Source organism: Cherax quadricarinatus, chromosome 49 (assembly GCF_038502225.1).
Source record: "Cherax quadricarinatus isolate ZL_2023a chromosome 49, ASM3850222v1, whole genome shotgun sequence".
Classification (NCBI taxonomy): domain Eukaryota; kingdom Metazoa; phylum Arthropoda; class Malacostraca; order Decapoda; family Parastacidae; genus Cherax; species Cherax quadricarinatus.
The window spans coordinates 5,243,780-5,269,560 of record NC_091340.1 but is presented as its reverse complement, the minus strand read 5'-3'; the positions used below and the strand labels follow the sequence as shown (position 1 = coordinate 5,269,560).

The 25,781-nt window shown below is 39.6% G+C and overlaps 1 protein-coding gene across 1 annotated transcript; it reads right to left on the bottom strand.

Annotated features, from left to right (window-relative positions):
• Positions 1-6,961: 6,961 nt before the first annotated feature.
• Positions 6,962-25,781, bottom strand: Pgk (phosphoglycerate kinase). The gene is made up of 9 exons (XM_053788391.2): positions 25,624-25,781; positions 24,526-24,665; positions 21,107-21,315; positions 19,377-19,576; positions 18,665-18,803; positions 16,946-17,080; positions 16,157-16,278; positions 13,895-14,094; positions 6,962-7,439 (listed from the first exon to the last, which is right to left on the bottom strand). Exons 1-9 carry the CDS (start codon positions 25,683-25,685, stop codon positions 7,399-7,401), a joined length of 1,248 nt encoding a protein of 415 aa, XP_053644366.2. The 5' UTR covers positions 25,686-25,781; the 3' UTR covers positions 6,962-7,398.

Genomic DNA, 25,781 nt, shown 5'->3' with positions numbered 1-25,781 from the left:
TAAATGACCATAGATTAGTCTTTCAGGAAAAGCTGCCTACACTTTGAAAGATAGAGATGTTGCAGTTCAGAGGATCATTTGAATTGTCATGTTCATTCACTTTGGCAAGATGGCTATTGATAAATGAATAATTAATGTATTTACTTTGGGTTGCCCTACCTTTGTAGTATATAGCTATGTGGTAAAAAAAATTAATAAAATTAGCTTAATTCATTATGATCTGCTACCAGTTATTATTATAATAAAAAAGAAGCACTAAGCCACAAGAACTATACAGCGCTGCAGGGCAGGAAGGAAGCGAGGGCATCAGGTGGCAAAAGGGAGATGGATGAGTAATAGGTTACGGATAACAGTGGGGTAGTGGATGGTGAAAGGGTAAAGGGTAGCAAGAGACTGAACTAGAAAGGGCTGAGGGGAGTGCGAAAAGTATCATCAGAGTTTGTGGAGTAAATCAGTCGTTGTCAAGAAGTCAATGAGAGAGTCAGGATTAAAGGAGGGTCCATCAGCAAGAAGGGAAGGTAAAGAGAGAGTAGTAGAACGAAGACGACGTTGGAGGTAAATTCTGCGTGCTCGTTGATAGAGAGGGCAGTCTAACAGAATGTTGCTAATCGATACTGGAACTTGACACTGCTCACAGAGAGGAACAGGGTGCCTCTCCATGAGATACCCATGAGTAAGATGAATGTGGCCAATGCGAAGGCGGGAGAGAGTGGTCTCCCAACCTCGGCATTGATGACAAGAAGACGGCCAGTAACCTATGCTCGGTTTAATAGAATGAAGTTTGTTACCGAGCAGAGTTGACCAACGTTGTTGCCAACGGGTGCGAAGGTGGGTAGCTATTGCAGCAAAATAGTCCAGAAATGGAACACCTCAATAGGAAATTGGTAGGTCATGTACTGCTGACCGCGCAGCAGTGTCTGCCTGTTCATTGCCCTGTACGTCGACATGACCAGGGACCCAACAAAAAACAATATCTTTATGTTTGGTAGAGATACGGCATAGCCAAAGTTGGATACGGAGAACTAGGGGATGAGATGTATCAAATTTTCGTATAGCCTGTAGAGCACTAAGGGAGTCTGAGACTACTACAAATGATGACACAGGCATAGATGCGATACGAATAAGCGCTGCAAGAATGGCATACAGTTCAGCAGTAAAAATGCTAGCTGAAGATAGTAAATGCCCCCGCACGACGCTGTCCGGAAACACTGCTGCGAATCCGACGCCGTCTGAAGACTTAGAGCCATCTGTGTACACAGCGATGGCATGAGAATGGGAGTGGAAGTGATCAAGAAAAAGAGAGCGGGAAGCCACCGTAGGCAGTTGAGCTTTCGAGCAAGGGAGTGAGAAAGAACAGACCCGAACAGCTGGAACTTCCCAGGGGGGTAGGGAAAAGTGAGATGCTACATGAACATATAAAGGTGGTAACTGAAGGGAAGACAAGAGTGAATGTAGGCGAAGAGAAAAGGGACGTAGCAAACAGGGGTGGCGAACGAATAAAGAATGTCTACTAATATCGGTGACCATTCTATAAATGGAAGGATTGTGTAGATCGTGAGAGCGTACATAGTAGCGAAGGCAATGGGCATCACGGCGATCAGACAAGGATGGAACATTCGCTTCTGCATAGAGGCTCTCAACAGGGAAAGAGCGAAAAGCACCAAGGCACAAACGTAATCCTTGGTGATGGATAGAGTTAAGGCTAGAGAGAGTAGCAGGAGAGGCCGCGGAATAAATCTGGTCACCATAATCGAGTTTCGATAAAACGAGGGCTGAATGTAGGTGAAGCAGAGTTCGACGATCAGCTCCCCAGGAAAGATGAGCAAGGGTTTTAAGAAGGTTTAGCCGGCTGTGACAAGTTGCCTTCAGAGAGGTAATGTGAGGTTTCCAGGATAACATATGGTCAAAGAGAAGGCCTAGAAACCTGACTGTATCACGTTCAGGGATATGGGAGCCATAGAGATACAAAGGATGATCGGAGATAACAGAGCGTCTAGTGAAAGTAATTTGGTGAGTTTTGGTACTGGAAAATTTACACCCATGCGTGGTGGCCCAAGTGGAAACACGGTTGACCGCATGCTGGAGAGAAACTGTAATAAGATGACAGTCAACTCCTGCACAAGTAATAGCGACGTCATCAACATAGAGTGATGACCAAATATTGGGTGGAAGAACAGATGCCAAATCATTTATAGCAAGGAGAAAAAGTGTTGTGCTTAGAACACATCCTTGAGGGAAACCTTCAGCTTGGACGAAGTCCGGGGAAAGAACATTATTGACTCGAACACGGAAATGTCTGTCAGTTAAAAAGTTCTTAAGGAAGGATTGTAGATTGCCTCGGAGGCCTAAGGAATGGGCTTGGGCCAAAATATTATACCTCCAAGTTGTGTCATATGCCTTCTCAAGGTCAAAAAACATGGCAATAACTGAGTGATTATTCGCAAAGGCATTACGAACATACGTATCCAAGTGTAGTAAGGGGTCTATGGTAGAACGACCCTTATGAAAGCCATATTGACTAGCGGAGAGACTGTTGTGTGTCTCTAAATACCACATTAAACGTCGATTTACGAGACGTTCCATCACTTTGCAAACTGCACTAGTAAGAGCGATGGGACGATAGTGGGAGGCATCATGTCCCGTAGTGCCCGGTTTGCGGAAAGGGAGAACAATGGCAGATTTCCACAGCTGGGGAAGAACTCCTTGTGCCCAAATAAGATTGAAGAGGTGTAAGAGGACTACAAGGGCTGATCGATGTAAATGTTGTAACATACGAATATGAATGTCGTCAGGCCCAGCTGCTGATGATCGGCAAGCTGAGAGCGTTGCCTCTATTTCTTGAAGTGTAAAAGGCACATTATACTATTCTTCTCTGAGAGAAGAAAAGTCCAAGGGTACTGACTTTGAGGAAAGAAACGAGGGGCATAGATGGAGCCCTCATGAAATATGGACCAGATGTGTGCCAAGTTCAATGGCAACGTCGAGAGGGTTTGCTATATCAACACCAGCGACCCGTAGAACAGGAGCCGGGTCAGGAGAATATTTACCACTCAATTTCCTCACTTTTTTCCAGACTGCACTCAAAGAAGCAGAGGTGATGGTGGAAACAGTCTCGCCAACAAGTGCGTTTAGCTTCACGGATGACACGGCGAGCGATCGCACGCTTCTGCTTAAAATCAAGAAGTCTCTCAGCGGTTCTATTGTACCGGTACCTGCCCCATGCAGCGCATTTCAAACGTACGGCACGAGCACAAGCAGGAGACCACCAAGGCACGCACTTCTGAGAATGCCTGCCTGAGGTTTGGGGTATAGAATGAGAAGCTTCGGTATAAACTGACATCGAGAAGATGTGTAGGAGCTCATCAATGGAGGATGAAGAAGGAACCTCACTAAAAGCAGTGAGGTGTGAGTAAAGATCCCAATTTGCCCGATCAAATTGCCAGCGAGGGCTACGGAAAGGTGGTGAATAGGAAGGACAAGTAAGAATGATTGGAAAATGATCGCTGTCATGTAAGTCCGGTAGAACAGACCAGGTGAAGTCTAGTGCAGTGGAGGAAGAGCAGACTGATAGATCAATGCAAGAGAGAGTATGAGTACAAGGATCAAAATGGGTGGGAGTACCCATATTTAAAACATGGAGGGGGTGAGAGGCGAGAAAAGTTTCCAACTGGATGCCACATGAGATCCCCCCCCGAGGAAATGGTGGGCATTAAAATCACCAAGTAACAGAAGTGGTGGTGGTAAGAATGAAACAAGAAAGGCAAAGTCTGGGATAGAAAATGCTCGAGAAGGAGAGAAATATAAAGAACATATTGTAAACCACTTATTCAAGTGGATACGGGCTGCAGTGTAATGCAGTGAGGTATGGACAAATAGTTGACAGTACGGAATATCATTGCATAGAAGGGCACTTTCATTAAAGGTCCCATCTGAGAAAGGATCCGAAGAATATAATAAATTATAGCCTGAGATAGGTTGGAAAACAGCCGAGTGTAATTTTGGTTCTTGTAAGCAAGCACCAACAGGGGAAAACCTGGAAAGCAACATCTGAAGCTCACCCCGATTACCCCTGAGGCCGCGGATATTCCACTGTAAATAGGCCATGATTGCCGATGAAGAAAATACCAGGAATCTGTAGGTAAAGGCACCTACGGACTAGAGGGGTTAGAAAAGTCAACGTGTGGTGGCATTGGAAGATGTTCAAGCAGCGAAGGAACGGAGCGTTGCGAAGAATGGGGTTGTGAAGATGGAGGAGAGGGAAGACAAGGAACAGGAAGTGAATCAGTGTCCATTGAAGGTTTAGTCTCTGCAATATATTCTGAAATGGCTTCAAGTGTTTCTGAATTCAAAGATGTATGGGAGACCATATTGGAGATAGGAGGAGGAGGGCGAGTAAAGATTGGGACAGTAATGGACTGTACCAAAGTAGAGGGGGAGGGAAGAGTGTAAGGGACTGGAGATGAAGTGTGGGGGGGACAGAAGAGGCAGAAACCTGGGAGGTGTCAGAAAAGGGAGAAACTTGGGAGGGGACGGGGGTGGAAGGCATAGTATGAGGAGGAGGGTGAATCTCTACACTTGTAATAGAGCCAGAGAGAGGGGAAGAACTAGGTACAGAGACTGGAAAGGTAAAGTGTGGAGGTGGAAGAAGGGAAGGAAGGGGCAAAGAAGATTTGAGCAATGTGGATTTTTTGGACTTCTGAGAAGTAGAGGGGCAATTGGTAGTAGGTGTCGTACGAGGTCTTGTCGATACTGGGGCTTGTGAGGAAGGACGCGAAGATGTGAGAACAGACTGAGTTGTAGTCGGGACGTCACAGCCAAGGACAGCAAAAGGATTAGATGCCGGAGTGGCTATGGGAGGGGTAACAACAGAGGAGGCTGCAGAAGATGGGACCCCAGAAGTAGGGGAATGTTTGGAAACACGAGAATAAGAAACACGGGGTAGTCTCCCTTGGAGGCGGAGATGAGTAACTGCCATAGCATAAGGGAGACCTTCTGCCTCTTTGAGGCAACGGATTTCACGTTCATTTAAGTAGACCTGGCAATGGCGGGAGTACGAAGGGTGAGCTTCATTACAATTAAGGCAAGATGGAGGTTGACTGCAAGATGTATTAGAATGGTCGTCGGCACCACAGACTGGGCATTCGGCCATAGATCTGCAATATTTCGCTGGGTGGCCAAAACGCCAGCAATTTCTACATTGTTGCGGTGTAGGTATCACCTTTCGAACTTGTAACCGATGTCCCGCGACATATACAGAGGACGGGAGTTCTCGGCTGTCAAAAGTTAAACGAGCCACATTGCAAGGGTAATGTCTCTGCCCCCGGGCAGGAAGGACATAAGTGTCTACTTTGAGGATTGGGAGATCCTGAAGTTCCAGCTTTTCAAGAATGTCATTGCCACATGACTGGAAATTCTGTTGGACTATGGTATGGGGCAGAATGACAGTACCACTACAAGAATTGAGAGAAAGATGTTTTTCAATAGTGATAGGAGTAGTATCGATATTTGAAAGGAGAGAAAAATCATGAGCTTGGGTAGCATTCTGGACAGTGACGATGTGCATACCGCTCGAGAGCATGAAATGAAATATCTCTACCAACATGACGCAGGAGCGCTTTGCCAATACTATGGTCAGAAAGGTAGGCAGAAGAAGTCGGTCTTAAAGTAAAGAATTTAGTCCATTGTGTGGTCCGAAACTGAGCGTGGAGAGGGAGTGCTAGACGTGTCGGTCTTTTCCGAGTAGAATGGGAAGTTAACGAAGGAGCATCATCAGGAGATTGACGTTGGCGTTTAGGAGTAGGACCGGACTTGGTCCGGCGGGAAATGGGCGGGTGATTCGAAAATTGCCGTACCGTAGAGGGAGAAGCCGGTAGCATAGTCAAAGGAGAGCGGAGTTCAGACAAATCGAAGGAGTCAGTCGAAGCCTCGGTACCTGAAGCAGGTGAGGAAACAGCACCAGCAAGAGGTACAGGGGCATCAGGAGTGTCCGAAGAGTGGTCTAAACACAAGGCAGGGTCAGAATGGGGTGCGGTATCAAGAAGGGGCCCGGGGGTAGTGGGTTCATGGATTGGGTTCACCATGGTTAGGTTACTCCTTTCTTTTTTTTTCTTAAAAACAAAAAGCAAAGAAAAGAAAAAAAGAAAAAAAGGGGGGAGCGGGGAGGAATAGTTCCCAGGAGGAATGAAAGGGCCGGAAATCTCCCTCCGCGCCCAAGAGGACCTCAACACCGCTAGTAGCGCAGATGCAGCATGGAACCCGTACCATACCCTACCCTTCATGCCAGTAAACCAGCAATCCAGGATAGCAACCTCACATCTGCTGAGCTACCTTGGTGGACAAAAGAGAGGGCAGCTGGATATCCGCCACAAAGCATACCTCCTTCGGCCACCACCCCCGGAATCCGAAAGGTGGCTTCCAGAGATAAACCCGTCGCCCGAAAGACACCCAAAGCTACTCCGGGATACCGGAGAGGGATCGGGACATCCCCAGGCGATCCAGATTCCACGGCAAACTACGCCACCGCCAAGAACCTCAACGGAATGGGATGGACCCCGGTGTCCTTTCCCCTACCTAGGAACTAGCGCGCCTGTGGGGGAAATCCCAAAGGCCAAAAAGAGGAAGGGCAAAAGAGAGGGGTGGGGAGGAGGAGGAGGAATGGAAAAAGGGGAGGATGGGGAGTATGGGATAGGGGAGGGGAGAATGGGGGGGGTAATTAGGTTCGGTCTGAGGAAGAAGACCGACAGGGCTAATTCCTCAGACCAAGAGCCTCTTCACCACGCCAAGGAGCCCACCTTGAAGAGGTCTGCTACCAGTTGACAAGAATGATGGGAGATTTTCATAACAGCAATGTACTGTTTTCTCACCCACAGAACATGATTTCCTTTTATTAATGCAAAATATATAAAAGCCTAGACACCTGCAGAGAAAACTGGACTTGTCATGCAGTAAATGAAAGAGTCAGTTGGTTCAAGTATTATATTTGCATATATTATATTAACACAAAGATCCATATTCCATTCTTAATTTAAATAAATGCTCTAAAATATGAGCAATTATTTTTTAAGTAATTAACTGATCTAAGGTTATTCAGCTCAGATTTTAAACTTGCAATTTTATGACTAGTAATCCTAAGTCAATAATTTTTCATTTGCAAAATTTTTGTGTAACTGTCACTTAAGTTAGTATGTTTTACATCACATGTCAGTGAAATCTACTAAGTTTTGTCAGTACTTTCTGTTGACATACAAGTTTTGATCATATTATAAAATGTTTGTCTTTAAAAGGTCTGGATAATGCTTCACTGGTTCAGACACATTCTATTATTGATATAATTTAAGCATGCCTTCTTTGGGTCACCCATGCCTTGGCAGGAGAGAGCCACTGATGTAAATGGAAAATTTAAGCATCTGAAAGAGCAGCAACTCCTGGAAGTGTTTTTCCTGCAAAGAAAAGTAGTACACATTAAATACAAATATGAAGTATAAATTAAATAAATATGCAAAAGGTAATTTATACTAGAATACTGAATTACAAATATAGATTTCCCCCACTTTACAATTTAGATGCACTCCAGGCCCATGCCAGCTGTACAGTATACTCAATCAGGCCATTGACATTTAATTCCGCATCATAAGATTCTTCAATATGTTTTATGAACTGCACCGATCATGGAGCGAATGTGTATCACACGTGTGGAATTACCAATAGAAATGGGGCTGCATAATACTGAATTCGCATGAAGTCCACATAAAACAAAGGGAGCCTGTAACTTCTTTTTTTCATTATCATAAATTTCCTGTCTGATAACACTGCCTTATATTGCACATAAGAACTACTGATGGAAGTAAGGAGGAAAGATTAATGTCTACTAAGAGTTTTTCATAAATTTTCAATGCTGTTCCTCCAGAAGTGTACAAACATCAATTCAAATAACCCTCTGCACCTCAACATTCAAGCCCATCCTTCAGTTTGCAGGCCCTATACTTCCCAGGTCCAAGTCTGGGTAACTGGACTTGGGAATGGGACAAAACCATTTGTCTTCACTCAAATCTAACATCCTCACACATACCTCCTTTACCCCTCTCCTACCCTACTTCCTGAAACAACCTCTACCACTCCTGTCTACCCTGGATTTACTCACTCTTGATCAACTAATTCTGTTATCCTAAGTGACCAAATCATTTTAACCTTACTTCTGCCTTCTAAATTATACCTTTCATAACCCTCCTCCACTTCTAATACAGAATTCACATTGAACATGATCTCCAACATGCCATTTATCTCATCTCCACTCCTCTTCCATCAATTTTCATAATTCTGGTGTCATTACCCCCTGAAATATTTGTTGCCATTTTGGAAGAATTTAAAAAGTGAACACATGAATATTATTTTTTTTTTTTTGGGGGGGGGGGGGATTTGGAGAGTGAAAGGGTTAAGCTAATTCCAGTTATCAAACCAACCCAATTTCCAGCTATATTATTAGTATGCCTTCTATATTATCATTCAACTGCAAAAACTGCCCACTCAACTATCAGAACTATGCCCCCAAATTTGGTAATTTGGCACATTTTACACTATATTACATATATTTCAATTTAAAAACAGTCCAAAGCATCATAGGCATTCCAGTCACTAATTAAACCTATACTCTGTTCATTAATCACATCCCCAGGCCTCTTCTAAATAACCTTTGCCCTCAATTTTCAATAAATCGCACACAAAAAATAAGCTTTCTTTTCCTTCCTATTTCTTGGCCAATAAACCATAACCAAGATTGCTTGGTCAAAGTTTATGACATCCCTAGTAAAAACCAAGAAAACAGAACTGAAAAAGGAGGGGACCCCTACCATTTCCTCGGAAAAATTGCCAAAACTTAAACATTTCCGCCACTTCGAGGTCTATTTTAAGTCGCTTCTAGTACGAAACTGACCATATTCGTCTCCATTTCACTAGTGTTATCTAATTATCATGTGGCATTGAGAAACAACCAATAAACCATGAAAATCACCCAAACAAAAGCCTCAGAATTACTATTTTAGCCCAAACACAAGGTCAAATGGTTTTAAGTTCCCATCTTGTACCATGTGAGGGAGGATTTTTTTTTTTTTTTACATTGTATGTACACACTAACCACACAGACTTTCTCTCATCTATAAGCCAAAATTTGCAGCTCGCAGCATACCTGAGGGCACTATGATTCATGTGTAGATCTATCTACATATGTTCTAGCCTAATGTGTATGGGTGGTAAGCAAGTCTTTTTCCACAATATACATACATTATCAATGTTTCAGTAAATCAATCACCAACATCAGGACCATTACTAAATTAGCTAAACCCATTTTTTCAGCTGTATGACTACATTCTGAAACTAAAGATCATTTATTAAGTATCAATGACTTTAAAATTATAGCTAGAGCATGGGATAAATTGAATTTGAGAATTTCAGAAAGTTTATCTATTAGGGAGCTTAATGATTACACTTTCGTAGTTCCTATTTTTTTTTTTTTTTTTTTTTTTCAACAAGTCGGCCGTCTCCCACCGAGGCAGGGTGACCCAAAAAAGAAAGAAAATCCCCAAAAAGAAAATACTTTCATCATCATTCAACACTTTCACCACACTCGCACATTATCACTGTTTTTGCAGAGGTGCTCAGAATACAACAGTCTAGAAGCATAAACATATAAAGATACACAACATATCCCTCCAAACTGCCAATATCCCAAACCCCTCCTTTAAAGTGCAGGCATTGTACTTCCCATTTCCAGGGCTCAAGTCCGACTATATGAAAATAACCGGTTTCCCTGAATCCCTTCACTAAATATTACCCTGCTCACACTCCAACAGATCGTCAGGTCCCAAGTACCATTCGTCTCCATTCACTCCTATCTAACACGCTCACGCACGCTTGCTGGAAGTCCAAGCCCCTTACCCACAAAACCTCCTTTACCCCCTCTCTCCAACCCTTTCGAGGACGACCCCTACCCCGCCTTCCTTCCCCTATAGATTTATATGCTTTCCATGTCATTCTACTGTGATCCATTCTCTCTAAATGACCAAACCACCTCAACAACCCCTCTTCTGCCCTCTGACTAATACTTTTATTAACTCCACACCTTCTCCTAATTTCCACACTCCGAATTTTCTGCATAATATTTACACCACACATTGCCCTTAAACAGGACATCTCCGCTGCCTCCAACCGTCTCCTCGCTGCTGCATTTACCACCCAAGCTTCACACCCATATAAGAGTGTTGGTACTACTATACTTTCATACATTCCCTTCTTTGCCTCCATAGATAACGTTTTTTGACTCCACATATACCTCAACGCACCACTCACCTTTTTTCCCTCATCAATTCTATGATTAACCTCATCCTTCATAAATCCATCCGCCGACACGTCAACTCCCAAGTATCTGAAAACATTCACTTCTTCCATACTCCTCCTCCCCAATTTGATATCCAATTTTTCTTTATCTAAATCATTTGACACCCTCATCACCTTACTCTTTTCTATGTTCACTTTCAACTTTCTACCTTTACACACATTCCCAAACTCATCCACTAACCTTTGCAATTTTTCTTTAGAATCTCCCATAAGCACAGTATCATCAGCAAAAAGTAACTGTGTCAATTCCCATTTTGAATTTGATTCCCCATAATTTAATCCCACCCCTCTCCCAAACACCCTAGCATTTACTTCCTTTACAACCCCATCTATAAATATATTAAACAACCATGGTGACATTACACATCCCTGTCTAAGACCTACTTTTACCGGGAAGTAGTCTCCCTCTCTTCTACACACCCTAACCTGAGCCTCACTATCCTCATAAAAACTCTTTACAGCATTTAATAACTTACCACCTATTCCATATACTTGCAACATCTGCCACATTGCTCCTCTATCCACTCTATCATATGCCTTTTCTAAATCCATAAATGCAATAAAAACTTCCCTATCTTTATCTAAATACTGTTCACATATATGCTTCAATGTAAACACCTGATCTACACATCCCCTACCCACTCTAAAACCTCCTTGCTCATCCGCAATCCTACATTCTGTCTTACCTCTAATTCTTTCAATTATAACCCTACCGTACACTTTTCCTGGTATACTCAGTAAGCTTATTCCTCTATAATTTTTACAGTCTCTTTTGTCCCCTTTCCCTTTATATAAAGGGACTATACATGCTCTCTGCCAATCCCTAGGTACCTTCCCCTCTTTCATACATTTATTAAACAAAAGTACCAACCACTCCAACACTATATCCCCCCCTGCTTTTAACATTTCTGTCATGATCCCATCAGTTCCAGCTGCTTTACCCCCTTTCATTTTACGTAATGCCTCACGTACCTCCCCCACACTTACATTCTGCTCTTCTTCACTCCTAAAAGATGGTATACCTCCCTGACCAGTGCATGAAATTACTGCCTCTGTTTCTTCCTTAACATTTAAAAGTTCCTCAAAATATTCTCGCCATCTACCCAATACCTCCATCTCCCCATCTACTAACTCCCCTACTCTGTTTTTAACTGACAAATCCATATTTTCCCTAGGCTTTCTTAACTTGTTTAACTCACTCCAAAATTTTTTCTTATTTTCATTAAAATTTCTTGACAGTGCCTCTCCCACTCTATCATCTGCTCTCCTTTTGCACTCTCTCACCACTCTCTTTACCTTTCTTTTACTCTCCATATACTCTGCTCTTCTTATAACACTTCTGCTTTGTAAAAACCTCTCATAAGCTACCTTTTTCTCTTTTATCACACCCTTTACTTCATCATTCCACCAATCACTCCTCTTTCCTCCTGCCCCCACCCTCCTATAACCACAAACTTCTGCCCCACATTCTAATACTGCATTTTTAAAACTATTCCAACCCTCTTCAACCCCCCCACTACTCATCTTTGCACTAGCCCACCTTTCTGCCAATAGTCGCTTGTATCTCACCCGAACTTCCTCCTCCCTTAGTTTATACACTTTCACCTCCCTCTTACTTGTTGTTGCCACCTTCCTCTTTTCCCATCTACCTCTTACTCTAACTGTAGCTACAACTAAATAATGATCCGATATATCAGTTGCCCCTCTATAAACATGTACATCCTGGAGCCTACCCATCAACCTTTTATCCACCAATACATAATCTAATAAACTACTTTCATTACGTGCTACATCATACCTTGTATATTTATTTATCCTCTTTTTCATAAAATATGTATTACTTATTACCAAATTTCTTTCTACACATAGCTCAATTAAAGGCTCCCCATTTACATTTACCCCTGGCACCCCAAATTTACCTACTACTCCCTCCATAACATTTTTACCCACTTTAGCATTAAAATCCCCAACCACCATTACTCTCACACTTGATTCAAAACTCCCCACGCATTCACTCAACATTTCCCAAAATCTCTCTCTCTCCTCTACACTTCTCTCTTCTCCAGGTGCATACACGCTTATTATAACCCACTTTTCACATCCAATCTTTATTTTACTCCACATAATCCTTGAATTAATACATTTATAGTCCCTCTTTTCCTGCCATAGCTTATCCTTCAACATTATTGCTACTCCTTCTTTAGCTCTAACTCTATTTGAAACCCCTGACCTAATCCCATTTATTCCTCTCCACTGAAACTCTCCCACCCCCTTCAGCTTTGTTTCACTTAAAGCCAGGACATCCAGCTTCTTCTCATTCATAACATCCACAATCATCTCTTTCTTATCATCTGCACAACATCCACGCACATTCAGACTTCCCACTTTGACAATTTTCTTCTTCTTATTCTTTTTAGTAATCTTTACAGGAAAAGGGGTTACTAGCCCATTGTTCCCGGCATTTTAGTTGACTTTTACAACACGCATGGCTTACGGAGGAAAGATTCTTATTCCACTTCCCCATGGATATAAAAGGAAAATTAATAAGACCAAGAACTATTAAGATAAAATCAAAGAAAAACTCAGATGAGTGTGTATAAATAAATGTGTACATGTATGTGTAGTGTGACCTAAGTGTAAGTAGAAGTAGCAAGACATGCCTGTAATCTTGCATATTTATGAGACAGACAAAAGACATCAGCAATCCTACCATCATGTAAAACAATCACAGGCTTCGTTTTACACTCACTTGGCAGGACGGTAGTACCTCCCTGGGTGGTTGCTGTCTACCAACCTACTACTATGTCTATATTAAAATAGTTGCCTCCCTGCAGGAGTTTTCTCTTGTTGACCTCAGCCTGACAGATGCAGCTGGGTGGGTCAGTTTCTGTTCAACTGTTGTACGTCTAGCTTTTGTCTTTATTTTTAACCTTTTTTACTATCTGTTCACAATTTATCATTCACATTTTGTACAAGCGTTTGGGGTAATTTTACAGATCCTGATGATGGTGAAAGATTCATCGAAAAGTTGACGAATGCATCTTATGGAGAGAGAGAGAGAGAGAGAGGAAGGCTTTCCTGCTATCCTCACATATTTCGATACCAATTGATGAAAGAGCATTATTTGCATTGGTTATGGCTCTAAGTACAAATCAAGCTCTTCAAGGACTGGTGCAAATTCTGGATTGATGATCTGCATCTTTTTCCAAAATTGCAAAATCATCAGTTTACAGACATTTATTAAGTAAACTGAATAAATTATACATTAAACACTGCATTGCCGGAGTGCGAGGAAGGTAGCATTTATGAAGAGATTAAGTGAAACCGGTCTGCTGGACTGAGTCCTGGAGGTGGGAAGTAGTGCCTGTACTCTGAAAGAAGGATGGGGATGTTGTTCAGCAGCTATTGATAAAAGATGGCAAATGTGTTTCTTTCTTAGGTTACCCTCTGTAGGTAACAAGGAAGTGTGGGAAATTTTTTAAAAATTTCCAGTGCACCAACTTACCTTCAAGAAGCTCAAGAGAGGCACCACCTCCAGTCGATACATGTGAAACCTTATCTTCTGTCCCCCACTTAGCACAGCATGTTGCAGTATCTCCTCCTCCAATAATTGTGGTACAACCAGCTTTTGTGGCTTCTACCACCATGTCCATAACGCTTTTCGTTCCACTTGCAAATTTTTCAAACTCAAACACACCACACGGTCTGTAAAAAATATTTATACAAAAATATTGATAATTGGGAACTAACATGCCTACCTAGAAAATTTTTATCCATTACTTCAAATACTGGATAAGGTAGAACACCTTCAAGAAGTGCCTATAGCCTCTGACTCATGAGCAACCAGAATGCAAATCCACTTGTAGCAGGGGTAGCACCAAGGAAGGAGGGATAAATATGAGAGCCGAAACTTTTCCCAAATTCCACCAGTCCCCACCAAATTCCCCAAATCATAACACTGCTTTAAGCTAAGCCCCCTCTTCCAACCAGACAGCCACCCCAAAGCCCTTTCCACATAAAACTTCTGGAGCTACCCTTGACTGGTAGCTAGCAATCCAGGGTTAACAATACCTGGATTAGGTTGCAAATAAGCTGAGGTAAGAAATGGATCAGCAAATTATAATAATTTCTCAGGATTATTGAATTCTTTTTACCAGCTTAACCCGTAAACGGTCCAAGCAGATCTAAGTTCACATGTGTAGTGCTACAAAAGTAGATCTACGTTTTTTTCACATTTTCAAAAAAAAAAAAAAAAAAAAAAAAAAGTAGATCAAAGTTTTTTTTACACATTTTCAAATGTAAAAAAACAAAAAGATGATCTTTTTTTTACATACTTTCAAATGTTGAAGAAACGTATATACGTATATGTTTGGACCGTTTACGGGTTAAAATACGCAAATCAATTTTAATACATACTGGACATGTTAAGTGTAGCCATCCTCTTGAAACATTTACTAAAAAACTGACAAAAATGGAAGACGGCTACTCAGTGCTCCATATCTTCATTTGCTATTGCTAACCTACCTTCCTTGCACATGACAGTGGTAATGCGTTGCCATTCCTCTATTCACACATTTTCCACCAAGCCATAACGTGCATCATCTATAGGTTATTTTTAAGGTATTCAAGTCTTATCTATCTACTGTGCAAAGAACTTGAATTGTATGGTTATGGTCAAATAATTTCATGCTTACACAGATAAGAGATTTAGGGGGATAAATATCATGAGACCTTCCATGCCTGAACACCATCTCACCTAAAATTGGCATTCAAGAATGCAATCCCAGTGTTAAGCGGAGTATGCTTATACTATAAGGCATTTTTTTTTACTGTATGGTAAGAATACTGAATTGTATTAGGACAACAGATTCTCTTTCTGTAGGTTTATTATATGTTAACAGCCCACTTCTGGTAGAAATATGCCATGACAGGTAAATTCAAGTATATGCTATCAGCCTTGTGGACACCACTGAATAGTCTGATCACTTTATTTTTTAACTAATTTCTACTGTTGCTTATCCAAAACAGTTGACACTAATCTACTGCTTGAAGCTCTGGAGTGTCTCATAAGTTTTCTATTAAAATATGAGCAGACGTAAGAGCATATAGTATGTTGGTCTATTCAATCAAGTACAGAAGTCTATTATACATGACATCTAGATTACTGTTAGTATGAGATTTCTGCCAAAGCAGAATTTATTATTTCAGTATACTATTATCTAAAAATCACACATTATTATGACAATTAACTACATTTTAATCCGTAATCCTAAAATATACTGTAATAGAGTACTGAACATAACTACACATCTAACACACTGTATTAAAGAATGTAGCAGAGTACTACATTCACTACTTCAAAAGTGAGCCAGATTAAGAGTAACTGGGGCATAAACCCCAGAGCTCCACACAAAGCAGGATTCTGGGAGAACTACATTAAACTTTACATACACATTTATTCTGCTTTTCAAACAAGTTCATATCTGTGGGGAGGAAAATAAAAGAAAGCTGGTTGATACATTATATAATAAGACCATTATGTAATCCATGAAGCTAAAGTAGCAGAGGCCTGCCTTGAAGTTGCTTGCCAGGTGCCCCCACAACTCTTAATCCAGCAATGGTTATTAAGGCTGCTACTTTATCTTAAGAAACAAATATCGAAGATAATTACCCACTTTGGTAAAGAAGGCAGCTATGAAATTATCAATACTGAGCATACTCTATTCCTTACAGTGACAAGAGAAAAGCCATACACCTCAAGTCTTACCCATTCCACACAATAATCTTGGCCCTGGAGATTGGTTCTTTAAAAGATTCAACAGATGCAGGACCACAATCTAGTCCCATCCATTCTGCAGGAATACCAGCCTCAGCTGAAGCAGTGCCAGACTGAAAATAAGTATGCCCAATTCAGGTTTAGAAATGTGTTACAACATACAAAGGAACACCTAAACAAATTCTAATAAAATAAATGAAATCTACCCATCCATTTCTTTCTTTAACAATCTCCATTACTATCATCATACATTAGCCTACTAGATTTGATAACCTGGATTTTGAAGATATAAAACTGATGGAGAGCAGGATTTTGGACTCAAAATGTTTTATGAACGTTTCATTTATGGCTTTTCATTGTTGTATAAACAATGCTTGACAGACAGACCTATAGTTCAACCAGTCTCTTCCCTTATCAATATAATAATGTACAACTGATGAGTAGACAAGCAAGATGTTCAACAGTTTGCCATCTTGATTTCCAAAGTGATTTCCCTACACAGTAGGTTTCTTCAGCTGAATATAGAGGTGACTAAATATGGCCACAGTAAAAGCAGTAGGGATGTAATGATGTGGTCAGTCCATCAGCCTTGCAGAAATACTTCTGAGGTAGTCAGTCCCTCAACTTGGAGAAGTGTGCTCTTGCTCTCACTCACGCTCTCTTGCATGAGAATATATTATTGTATCAATGCTGTATAGATACAGTTAACAATTTAAGAATTATGACAAGATACAAATAAGAAAAGCAAACAGACAAGAGAGAAAATAGATTATTACTTACATTAGCATTTTCATCAAATTTGTCACCAGTAATGAAATCTACTGGGAAGTGCATCTTCACATTCCTTTGCTCTGCCTTGGCCATGAGCTTCTCTACGATTTTAGCACCTTCTGCATCATACAGGGATGTGCCAATCTGAAATGGAAAAACTTTTCTAGTTAAGGTTATTTCCCAATTTTGTCTGAAAAGTTAAATATGGCAAACCATGATTCCTGCGAATACTGGATGACAGAACTGGCATTCTTGCTACTGCAATGACACAGCAAAACTGAGTCAGCCACTTTGCAAATATCTGATGCTCAATGTACTGCATTCATGACATGACAAGACTCTCAATTCATTTTATAATTACTATTCACCTCAACCTCCTAAAAAAAATTCTACACAAAAATGCAGTTTTTACTGATTTATTTGAAGATAAACTCTGAAGTGTCACATAACATTTTATCATTGCCGTTATTTCTACAAAAAAAAAAAAAATAAATAAATACGCAAAGCTGTATAACACTGAAAAACCATTATTATTATTATTTTTAATTATTATTATTCACGAGCTTGACTTGTATTTTTGAGCTGATTTTATGGTAAAGTTATCTAAAAGATGGGCATCAGATATTTGGACAGGGGCACAATTTCAGTAAATGCCACAGGCGCTATTTTCCATAGATACACCCCTGGTTGGTACTGTTTTATTAAAGTATATTTCTTTTTTTTTTCTCCATGGATAAAGTTACTCGTTTCCAGAGATGCCTCAATGCACCAGCTATCTTTCTCCCCCATCCTTCTATTCTATGGTTTACCTTCTCTTTCAGAGACCCATCTGCCAATAGATCCTATCCCACACATCTTAACACATTTACTCCCTCACTCCACTAATATCCAATCTTCTGTTGCCTATATTTTTTGCTTCTCTTATCACCTCACTCTTTCCTATGTTCACTTTTAATTTCCTTCTTTTACATCCCCTCCTAAATTCTTCCCCCAACCTTTCTAACATCTTATCAGAATTTACCAAAAGAGCAACTGTGACAATTCCCACACACCAACTGTCTCTCACCAACAAAGGGTGATCCAAAAAAGAAAAATTTTCACCATCACTCACTCCACCGTCTTGCCAGAGGCATGCCGACACTACACTTCAGATGCACCTCCAAACTGCAAATATCCCCACCCCTCCTTCAGAGTGCAGGAACTGTACCTCAACCTCCAGGACTCAAGTCCAACTAACCAATTTCCTTGAATCTCTTCATAAAATGTTACCTTACACACAAAATAAAAAATATTAACTAGTTACACCAAGGATTCATAAAAATCTGAAAATTTTTATGCATAATTAAGGATGCAGCAGAAGGGTTGTAGATGTCTGGTCATTTAGAAATATACCGAGAAAGATTGATCAAGGAGTATATATCCGGGGTGAATGGACACTGGCATAAGAAAGTCTCAGGAAGAGTCTGAAGGTGGATGTGTGGGAAGTATTGAGATATAAGTACTTTATCTATACACCCTCTTGGTTAAATTATCTTAGCCTATCTTGTTTAAATTACCAAACTATCTCAAGAGAGGCACAATTCACACCTGTGAAACAGCAGGTTAGGTCCAAGAATCTCTCCCATCAATATAATATTCAAGATAAGAGTGAAAAGTCAGTTTGTTATACTGTGCAGGAATCAAAATAAAAGCATTAAAATAAGATTAAGATGTACATCAGCAACTAACCTCCATATTCTTTAAAACCTTGAGGAATGTGAAAGCCATGCCTCCAACAATCATCATCTCATCTACACGGTCCAGCAAGTTTTCAATCAGCTGAATTTTGTCTTTGACCTTTGCTCCTCCCAGGATTGCCAAGAATGGTCTAAAAAAAAAAAAAATTATTTCAAGGACATTTTTGAAAATTTATCAACACCATTGTACATGTAAACTAAGACCTTCAGCAAAAGAAACCAAGTGTATTATAACGGGTCATAAGACATTACAAAAAATAACATTTATCAAATACAGTGGACCCCCGCTTTACGATCAGCTTCCAATGCGACCAATTATGCAAGTGTATTTATGTAAGTGCGTTTGTATGTATATGTTTGGGGGTCTGAAATGGACTAATCTAATTCACAATATTCCTTATGGGAACAAATTCGTTCAGTACTGGCACCTGAACATACTTCTGGAATGAAATAATATTGTAAACCGGGGGTCCACTGTATAATAAATTTCTTTTCCCTTACTGCACTTAAGCTATTTCTGAACCACATTTCAACTTGAATTGCAAAATCGGCGAATAAAAAAAAAAAAAAAAAAAAAAATTGCAAAAATCTGTCTAATATTTATTCGGGGTATGAAATTGAGATACTTTTCATCTAGAAAGAAATTATTACTTGTCAATAGCACTCACTAGGACATCTAAAAAAAACAAAAAAGTCAAATTCACCTTTCAGGATTCTCCAAAGCTTTAGCAAAGTATGTGAGTTCTTTCTTCAGCAAGAAACCTGATGCTCGCTGTTCAAAGCCTTCACCAACCATAGAAGAGTGAGCGCGATGGGCAGTACCAAAAGCATCATTAACATACACATCGCCAAGTTTACGTAAGGATGCACGGAACTTGGCAACCTTTGCAGGATCAGCTTTGACCTAGAATTTGATAATGCAAAACATATATATATGTATATATATTTGTTCCATATATTTGTTTGTGTTAACAGTGTTTCATTAAAATGGCAAAGGGGGTGAAAAACTTGTATCTCAAACATTATTTTGATAAAGTATCTCATGAAAGATTAAACTAGAAAATACAAAATTTAGGTAGAATAAAAAGATATCCATACAATGGATGAAAGATTTTTTTTTTTTTGCTAAAAACAAAATTGCAAAGACAAATGTATCCTCAAAAGGATATGTTACCAGTGGCATGAATTATGGTTCAGAAATTAATATTTTAATTCATATAAATAGTTTGCAGACATAAATCACAATTGAATATATGTGGATTTTGTAAACATTATTTGCAAAATTTGTCGAATATTGTAATTGTAAATTCTTACAAGAGACTGGTAAGTTTGGCCAATGAAAGGTAGATCATAGAATTTAATGATGACAAGTGGTATAAACCTAGGTAATAGGTTGGTAGATAGCAACCGCCCACAGAGGTACTACCGTCCTGCTGAGCGAGTGTAAAACGAAACCTTTTTTTGTTTTACATGATGGAAGGATTGCTGGTGTGTCTTTCCTGTCTCATAAACACGCAAGATTTCAGGTACGTCTTGCTACTTCTACTTACAATTAGGCCACACTACACATGCATGTACAGGCATATACACACACCCCTCTGGGTTTTCTTCTATTTTCTTATTAGTTCTTGTACTTATTTATTTCCTCTTATCTCCATGGGGAAATGGAACAGAATTCTTCCTCCGCAAGCCATACGTGTTGTAAGAGGTGACTAAAATGCCGGGAGCAAGGGGCTAGCGACCCCTTCTCCTTTATACATTACTCAAGTCAAAAAGAGAAACTTTTGTTTTTCTTTCTGGGGCACACTGCTTTGGTGAGATATGGCCAGTTTGTTGAAAGAAGAGGTAAATAATGGAAATGAAAAAGAGAAAACACACATGAAATATTATGGCAAATTTTATGGGGAAAGTCCTATATCCACAGAGGACATAGTGCTTGGGGACTGGGGGATAATCTGGTTTGAAAGAAATGGGCATTTCTAATTTCACTGATTAAGAACCCTTCACCAGCATGAAGGCACATTCTTTGGAGAAATATCATGAGCAATATCAACTATAAGATACTATACTGTTAACATCCAATAAACTGATCTGGGAGTAAATATAAACAAATTGCACAATCACATGCTTCAGTCAAGAAAAAAAGAAATTCATAATGCCAAATATAAAATTAGCCTTCCAAATACATGCATGGTGATGTGTTAAAAAAAAAAAAACTATCAAGTTTATTAGACCAAAATTGGAATAGAAAGCTGCAATATAGTATCAATGCCCAAAAGAAAAGACAGGTTGCAGAGCAAGCCTTTATCGAGACAACTTCTCATTCAGTCTAAAGCTTACATGAGTGAAGCACTTTCTCATTCAAAGCTTGTTCTATTATAAGCAATACATAATATCGATGCAACACACAAACCATCTTTATACACTTGCATACCTTTGCTCCAGATGCATCAACACCCTTGCCTTCCTCCTCAACGTGAAATCTTAAATTTTCAAGGAGGATGACAGAGCCAGGAGCAGGATCAGCACAGGCTGCCTCAACCTCTGATCCCACACAATCAGGGAGGAATGTTACATCGCAGCCAAGCAATGTCTTGAGCTCTTCAGCCACAGGTGCCAGAGTGAATTTCATATTCTTATTTCCTGTAATTTTTAAAATACAAAAAATATGCTTAGAAAGGATTAGTAAATAAACATGTGCTAGCGCTCAATTTGGATATAGAACTTTGCGTTTCCATCAGTAATGTACCATTATCAAGTCCCATTTCACCCCATTCTGGGCTGAAACTGTCTAAAAAATTAGTCTCCAAACTGTATTTGCTTAGAATTGTTCCAGATACAGTGTTGTGATTCTTTTTTTTTATTCTCCCACTCTAGACAAAAGTCAGTGCTTCAGAGCACTACTTTCAATCTCCAAAGGTTTCACAAAAACAATAAGGATTTTTTTTTTTTTTTTTGCAAAAGTATGCCCCTATATTGTACATTAAGTAGATTATATATATTTTGGTAGAATTACCAACAATATGTAAAGTAAAAGGACAAGCGCAACTAATGTGGCATTTTATTTTGGCAACGTTTCACTCTCCAGGAGCTTTGTCAAGCCGTTACAAACAGTACATGGACACAGAGGGTATATATAGGCATAGAGTGAGGTGCAATACTAGTGGTAGTATGTAGTAGTAGTGATATAAGTTGTAGTAGTAGTAGTAATACAATATGGTAGAACAATTAACTTGCACATGAGTAAAAGTATATAAAAGCTATTACTTGGGTAACATAAAAATAGGTTAGACAAATATTTCTCTTGAAGGCTGGAGTAGGGAAGGCCTGTTTCAAAGTTCATCCTCTGTAATGTGTTTGTATAGTATTAGGAGGAGAGACTATGTGATGGCAGGGTTTACTGGAGAGCAAAACATTGCCACAATAAAAAGTCACATTAGTTGCACTTGTGTCCTTTTACTTTACATAAAGTAGATGTGTTTCCCAGTAGCCAGATCTCAAATACAAGACTCACCAAGAACTGCTTGCAAAATCTTAAACTGCAGCTAGTAAAATATAATTAGAAATATATTTATCTGCATCATGAAAGAAATCACACCATGGGCGGGGTTAGAACCCACGATCAGAGTCATAAAACTCCAGACCGACGTGTTAGCCACTGGGCCAGCTAGCCATGCCCATGGTATGGTTTGTTTGCAATCGTGTCATTCTGATTTCCTGAGTCCTCATGAAAGATTAACAAACTGAAAATTCAGCATAAAATATAATACGTACAGTGGAACCTCGGTTTTCGTATGCCCTAGTTCGTATGTAAAACTATAGCTATTCTCTATAAAATGTATTTTTTTTGTTAATATTTTTGGGTGTCTGGAACAGATTAATTGGATTTACATTATTTCTTATGGGAAATATTAACAAAAAATACATTTTAAAGAGGAAAACTATAGTTTTACATACAAACTATGGCATACGAAAAGGTTCCACCGTACAAGTGCAGTACAAGTTACTGTTATGTATCTACAATAAGTCAAAATGAAGATTTCAACATTTGTAGCTGTGTAGTAATGAAAAGTATTTAAGCATTGCGTGAAAATACTGAAAGAATTTAAGAGAATTCAGATAATTTAACATAATTTACCGTTTCCTGTACAGGGAGTATGAATCAACCCACTGGCATTAAACAGAAAAGCTGATTTCAGTGATTGTCCACCAATAAATTCTCTGGGCACAAAATCAGTGATTTGAGTTGTCTAGTATCAGATACTAGACAACTCAAATCGCTGATTTGAGTTGTTTCATGCCAGCTGATATCTTCACCAATTTACTTCAACAATTATAAAATTCCAGGAAACTGAATAAATTGACAACTAGTTTTTCTTTTTTACTTGGTTTATATATTGTGCAATAAAGTAGCTTCTCTCTATTTGAAATTCTCTCAAACTTAGAAAGTGTAATTTGAATAAAAAAAAAAAAAAGTCAAGATTTAGAAAATTAACATTTTTGTTAGTTTTCTAAATTAATGTGGAATTTCCCCAAATAAGATTTTTTTTTTTCTTTTCAACAAGTCGGCCGTCTCCCACCGAGGCAGGGTGACCCAAAGAGAAAGAAAATCCCCAAAAAGAAAATACTTTCATCATTCAACACTTTCACCTCACTTACACAATCACTGTTTTTGCAGAAGTGCCCAGTATACAACAGTTTAGAAGTATATACATATAAAAATACACAATATCTCTCTCCAAACTGCCAATATCCCAAACCCCTCCTTTAGAATGCAGGCATTGTACTTCCCATTTCCAGGACTCAAGTCAGGTTATATAAAATAACCGGTTTCCCTGAATTCCTTCACTAAATATTACCCTGCTCACACTCCAACAGATTGTCAGGTCCCAAATACCATTTGTCTCCATTCACTCCTATCTAACGCTCATGCACGCTTGCTGGAAGTCCAAACCCCTCGCCCACACCACCACCTTTACCCCCTTCCTCCAACCTTTTCAAGGACGGCCCCTACCCTGCCTTCCTTCCCCTACAGATTTATACGCTCTCCATGTCAATCTACTTTGATCCAATCTCTCTAAATGACCAAACCACCTCAACAAACCCTCTTCAGCCCTCTGACTATCCTTTTATTAACTCCACACTTTCTCCGAATTTTCTGCATAATATTTACACCACACATTGCTCTTAGACAGGACATCTCCACTGCCTCCTTGCTGCACCATTTACAACCCAAGCTTCACACCCATATAAGAGTGTTGGTACTACTATACTTTCATACATTCCCTTCTTTGCCTCCATAGATAACATATTTTGCCTCCACATATACCTCAATGCACCACTCACCTTTTTTTCTTTCATCAATTCTATGATTAACCTCATCCTTCATAAATCCATCCACTGACACGTCAACTCCCAAATATCTGAAAACATTCACTTCTTCCATACTCTTCCTCCCCAATTTGATATCCAATTTTTCTTTATCTAAATCATTTGAGAATGTTGTATAAAATTTTTAATTTTGACAGTAAATCCAACCAAAATTTAAGACAATCACTAACTTGGACTTTTATTACACAGAATAATTGTTTTCCCCTAAAAGATAATTCTGAATTCTGGACATCTAAACAAAAAAAAAAAAAAAAAATACTGCTAATCACAATTTTTTAACAAGCTTTTGGAACAAGACAAATTTTAGATTTCCATTATTCAAAATTTTCTCTAAGTATGATACCCTGGAGCAAAAATTATGGAGAAAACAATTTGTACAGGTGGAAGTGTTAAAAAATAAAAATGTATATACAGAATAACCCTAACATGGTAGCATCAAGTGTGTAATATTTGACAAGTTACCATCAGGCCTGCCCAAGTGAGAGCAGAGGACAACGCTCTTCGCCTTCTGTTCAAGTGCATATTTGATGCTGTCTAGAGCAGCAACAATACGCTGATTATTGGTGATTTTGCCGTCTTTCTGGGGTACGTTGAAATCCACTCTGTAAAACAAGAAAGTTGTAAGTGATTGTAAAAAATATCTCCAGCCTTCTATCACTGTAAACACACATACATCTACATCTGCAATATTTAATATATTGTTTGCACTACAGTAATAAAATGAGTTTTATTAGCTAGTTGTTTTTCCATTAGTGTCTGGAATTTTGATTACTCCATATGAATCCCCTACCCACTCCAATTGAGTTAACTGACCATCCAAAATTCAGGAAGCAAAATCTAAAGTAAACATTGACCTTGCATGATAGTATACAAATACTGTCACCCTTTATTAATGGGAAACAGTGGAATGTATGTGAAATGTGTCGTAGTACTGGGCCTTATCACAACTACAAGAGATAAAAGCCATTTGAGACATTTACCCGTGATATCAAACTTCCTACGAAAACAAAAGACTCAGCGATGGTGCAAAATAATCCCCCACTTTAAAAAAAAAAAAGTAGGAGTACAACCAGTACCCTAAGAGATAAGTGTAAATGGCACAAGACTTAACACATTTCTTTTGTATATAAGGGAAATTACTACCAGAGCCCTGTCTGTCTTTTGGTAAAACTGGATAAGCTCCTGAAGTCAGTACTTGGTCAAACAGCCTGACTGATCAGGTCATACCCAATAAGGGTCATACAGCTCCTGAGGTATGGGAGGCAAAAGATCTGATCCAGGAAACTGATGGGTTGCTCAATTTTCCTAGATGAAGAGCCCTGTACCGGCGTCAGGAATCGCTACTCTGAAGAACGCTGTCGAATCCCTTTGTTAGGTTTTAATTATCACCGTAAACCCAAGTCAATACCATTTATAAACTATTTTCTGTAATGTCAACGAGAAATTCTTGTCACCAGTGCCATGTTTATGGCATAAATACTCAGGGTGGCATAGCAACCAGGCACTACCAGTTCCCTCTTTTCTCGTACATAAACGTAATTTATAAGCGGTTCCACTCACCTCATTAATACCCTTTTACCAGAGAGATTCAACTTGTCGATGCTGAGCTTGTTCAACGCCATTGTTAATCGTTAAATGTCAAATAAGTCAGAAGAGCGTGAGAGATGACGTCCGTCCCGGCTGGTCCTCACTCACCGGCTGCTGGTTCTTCCCCACCC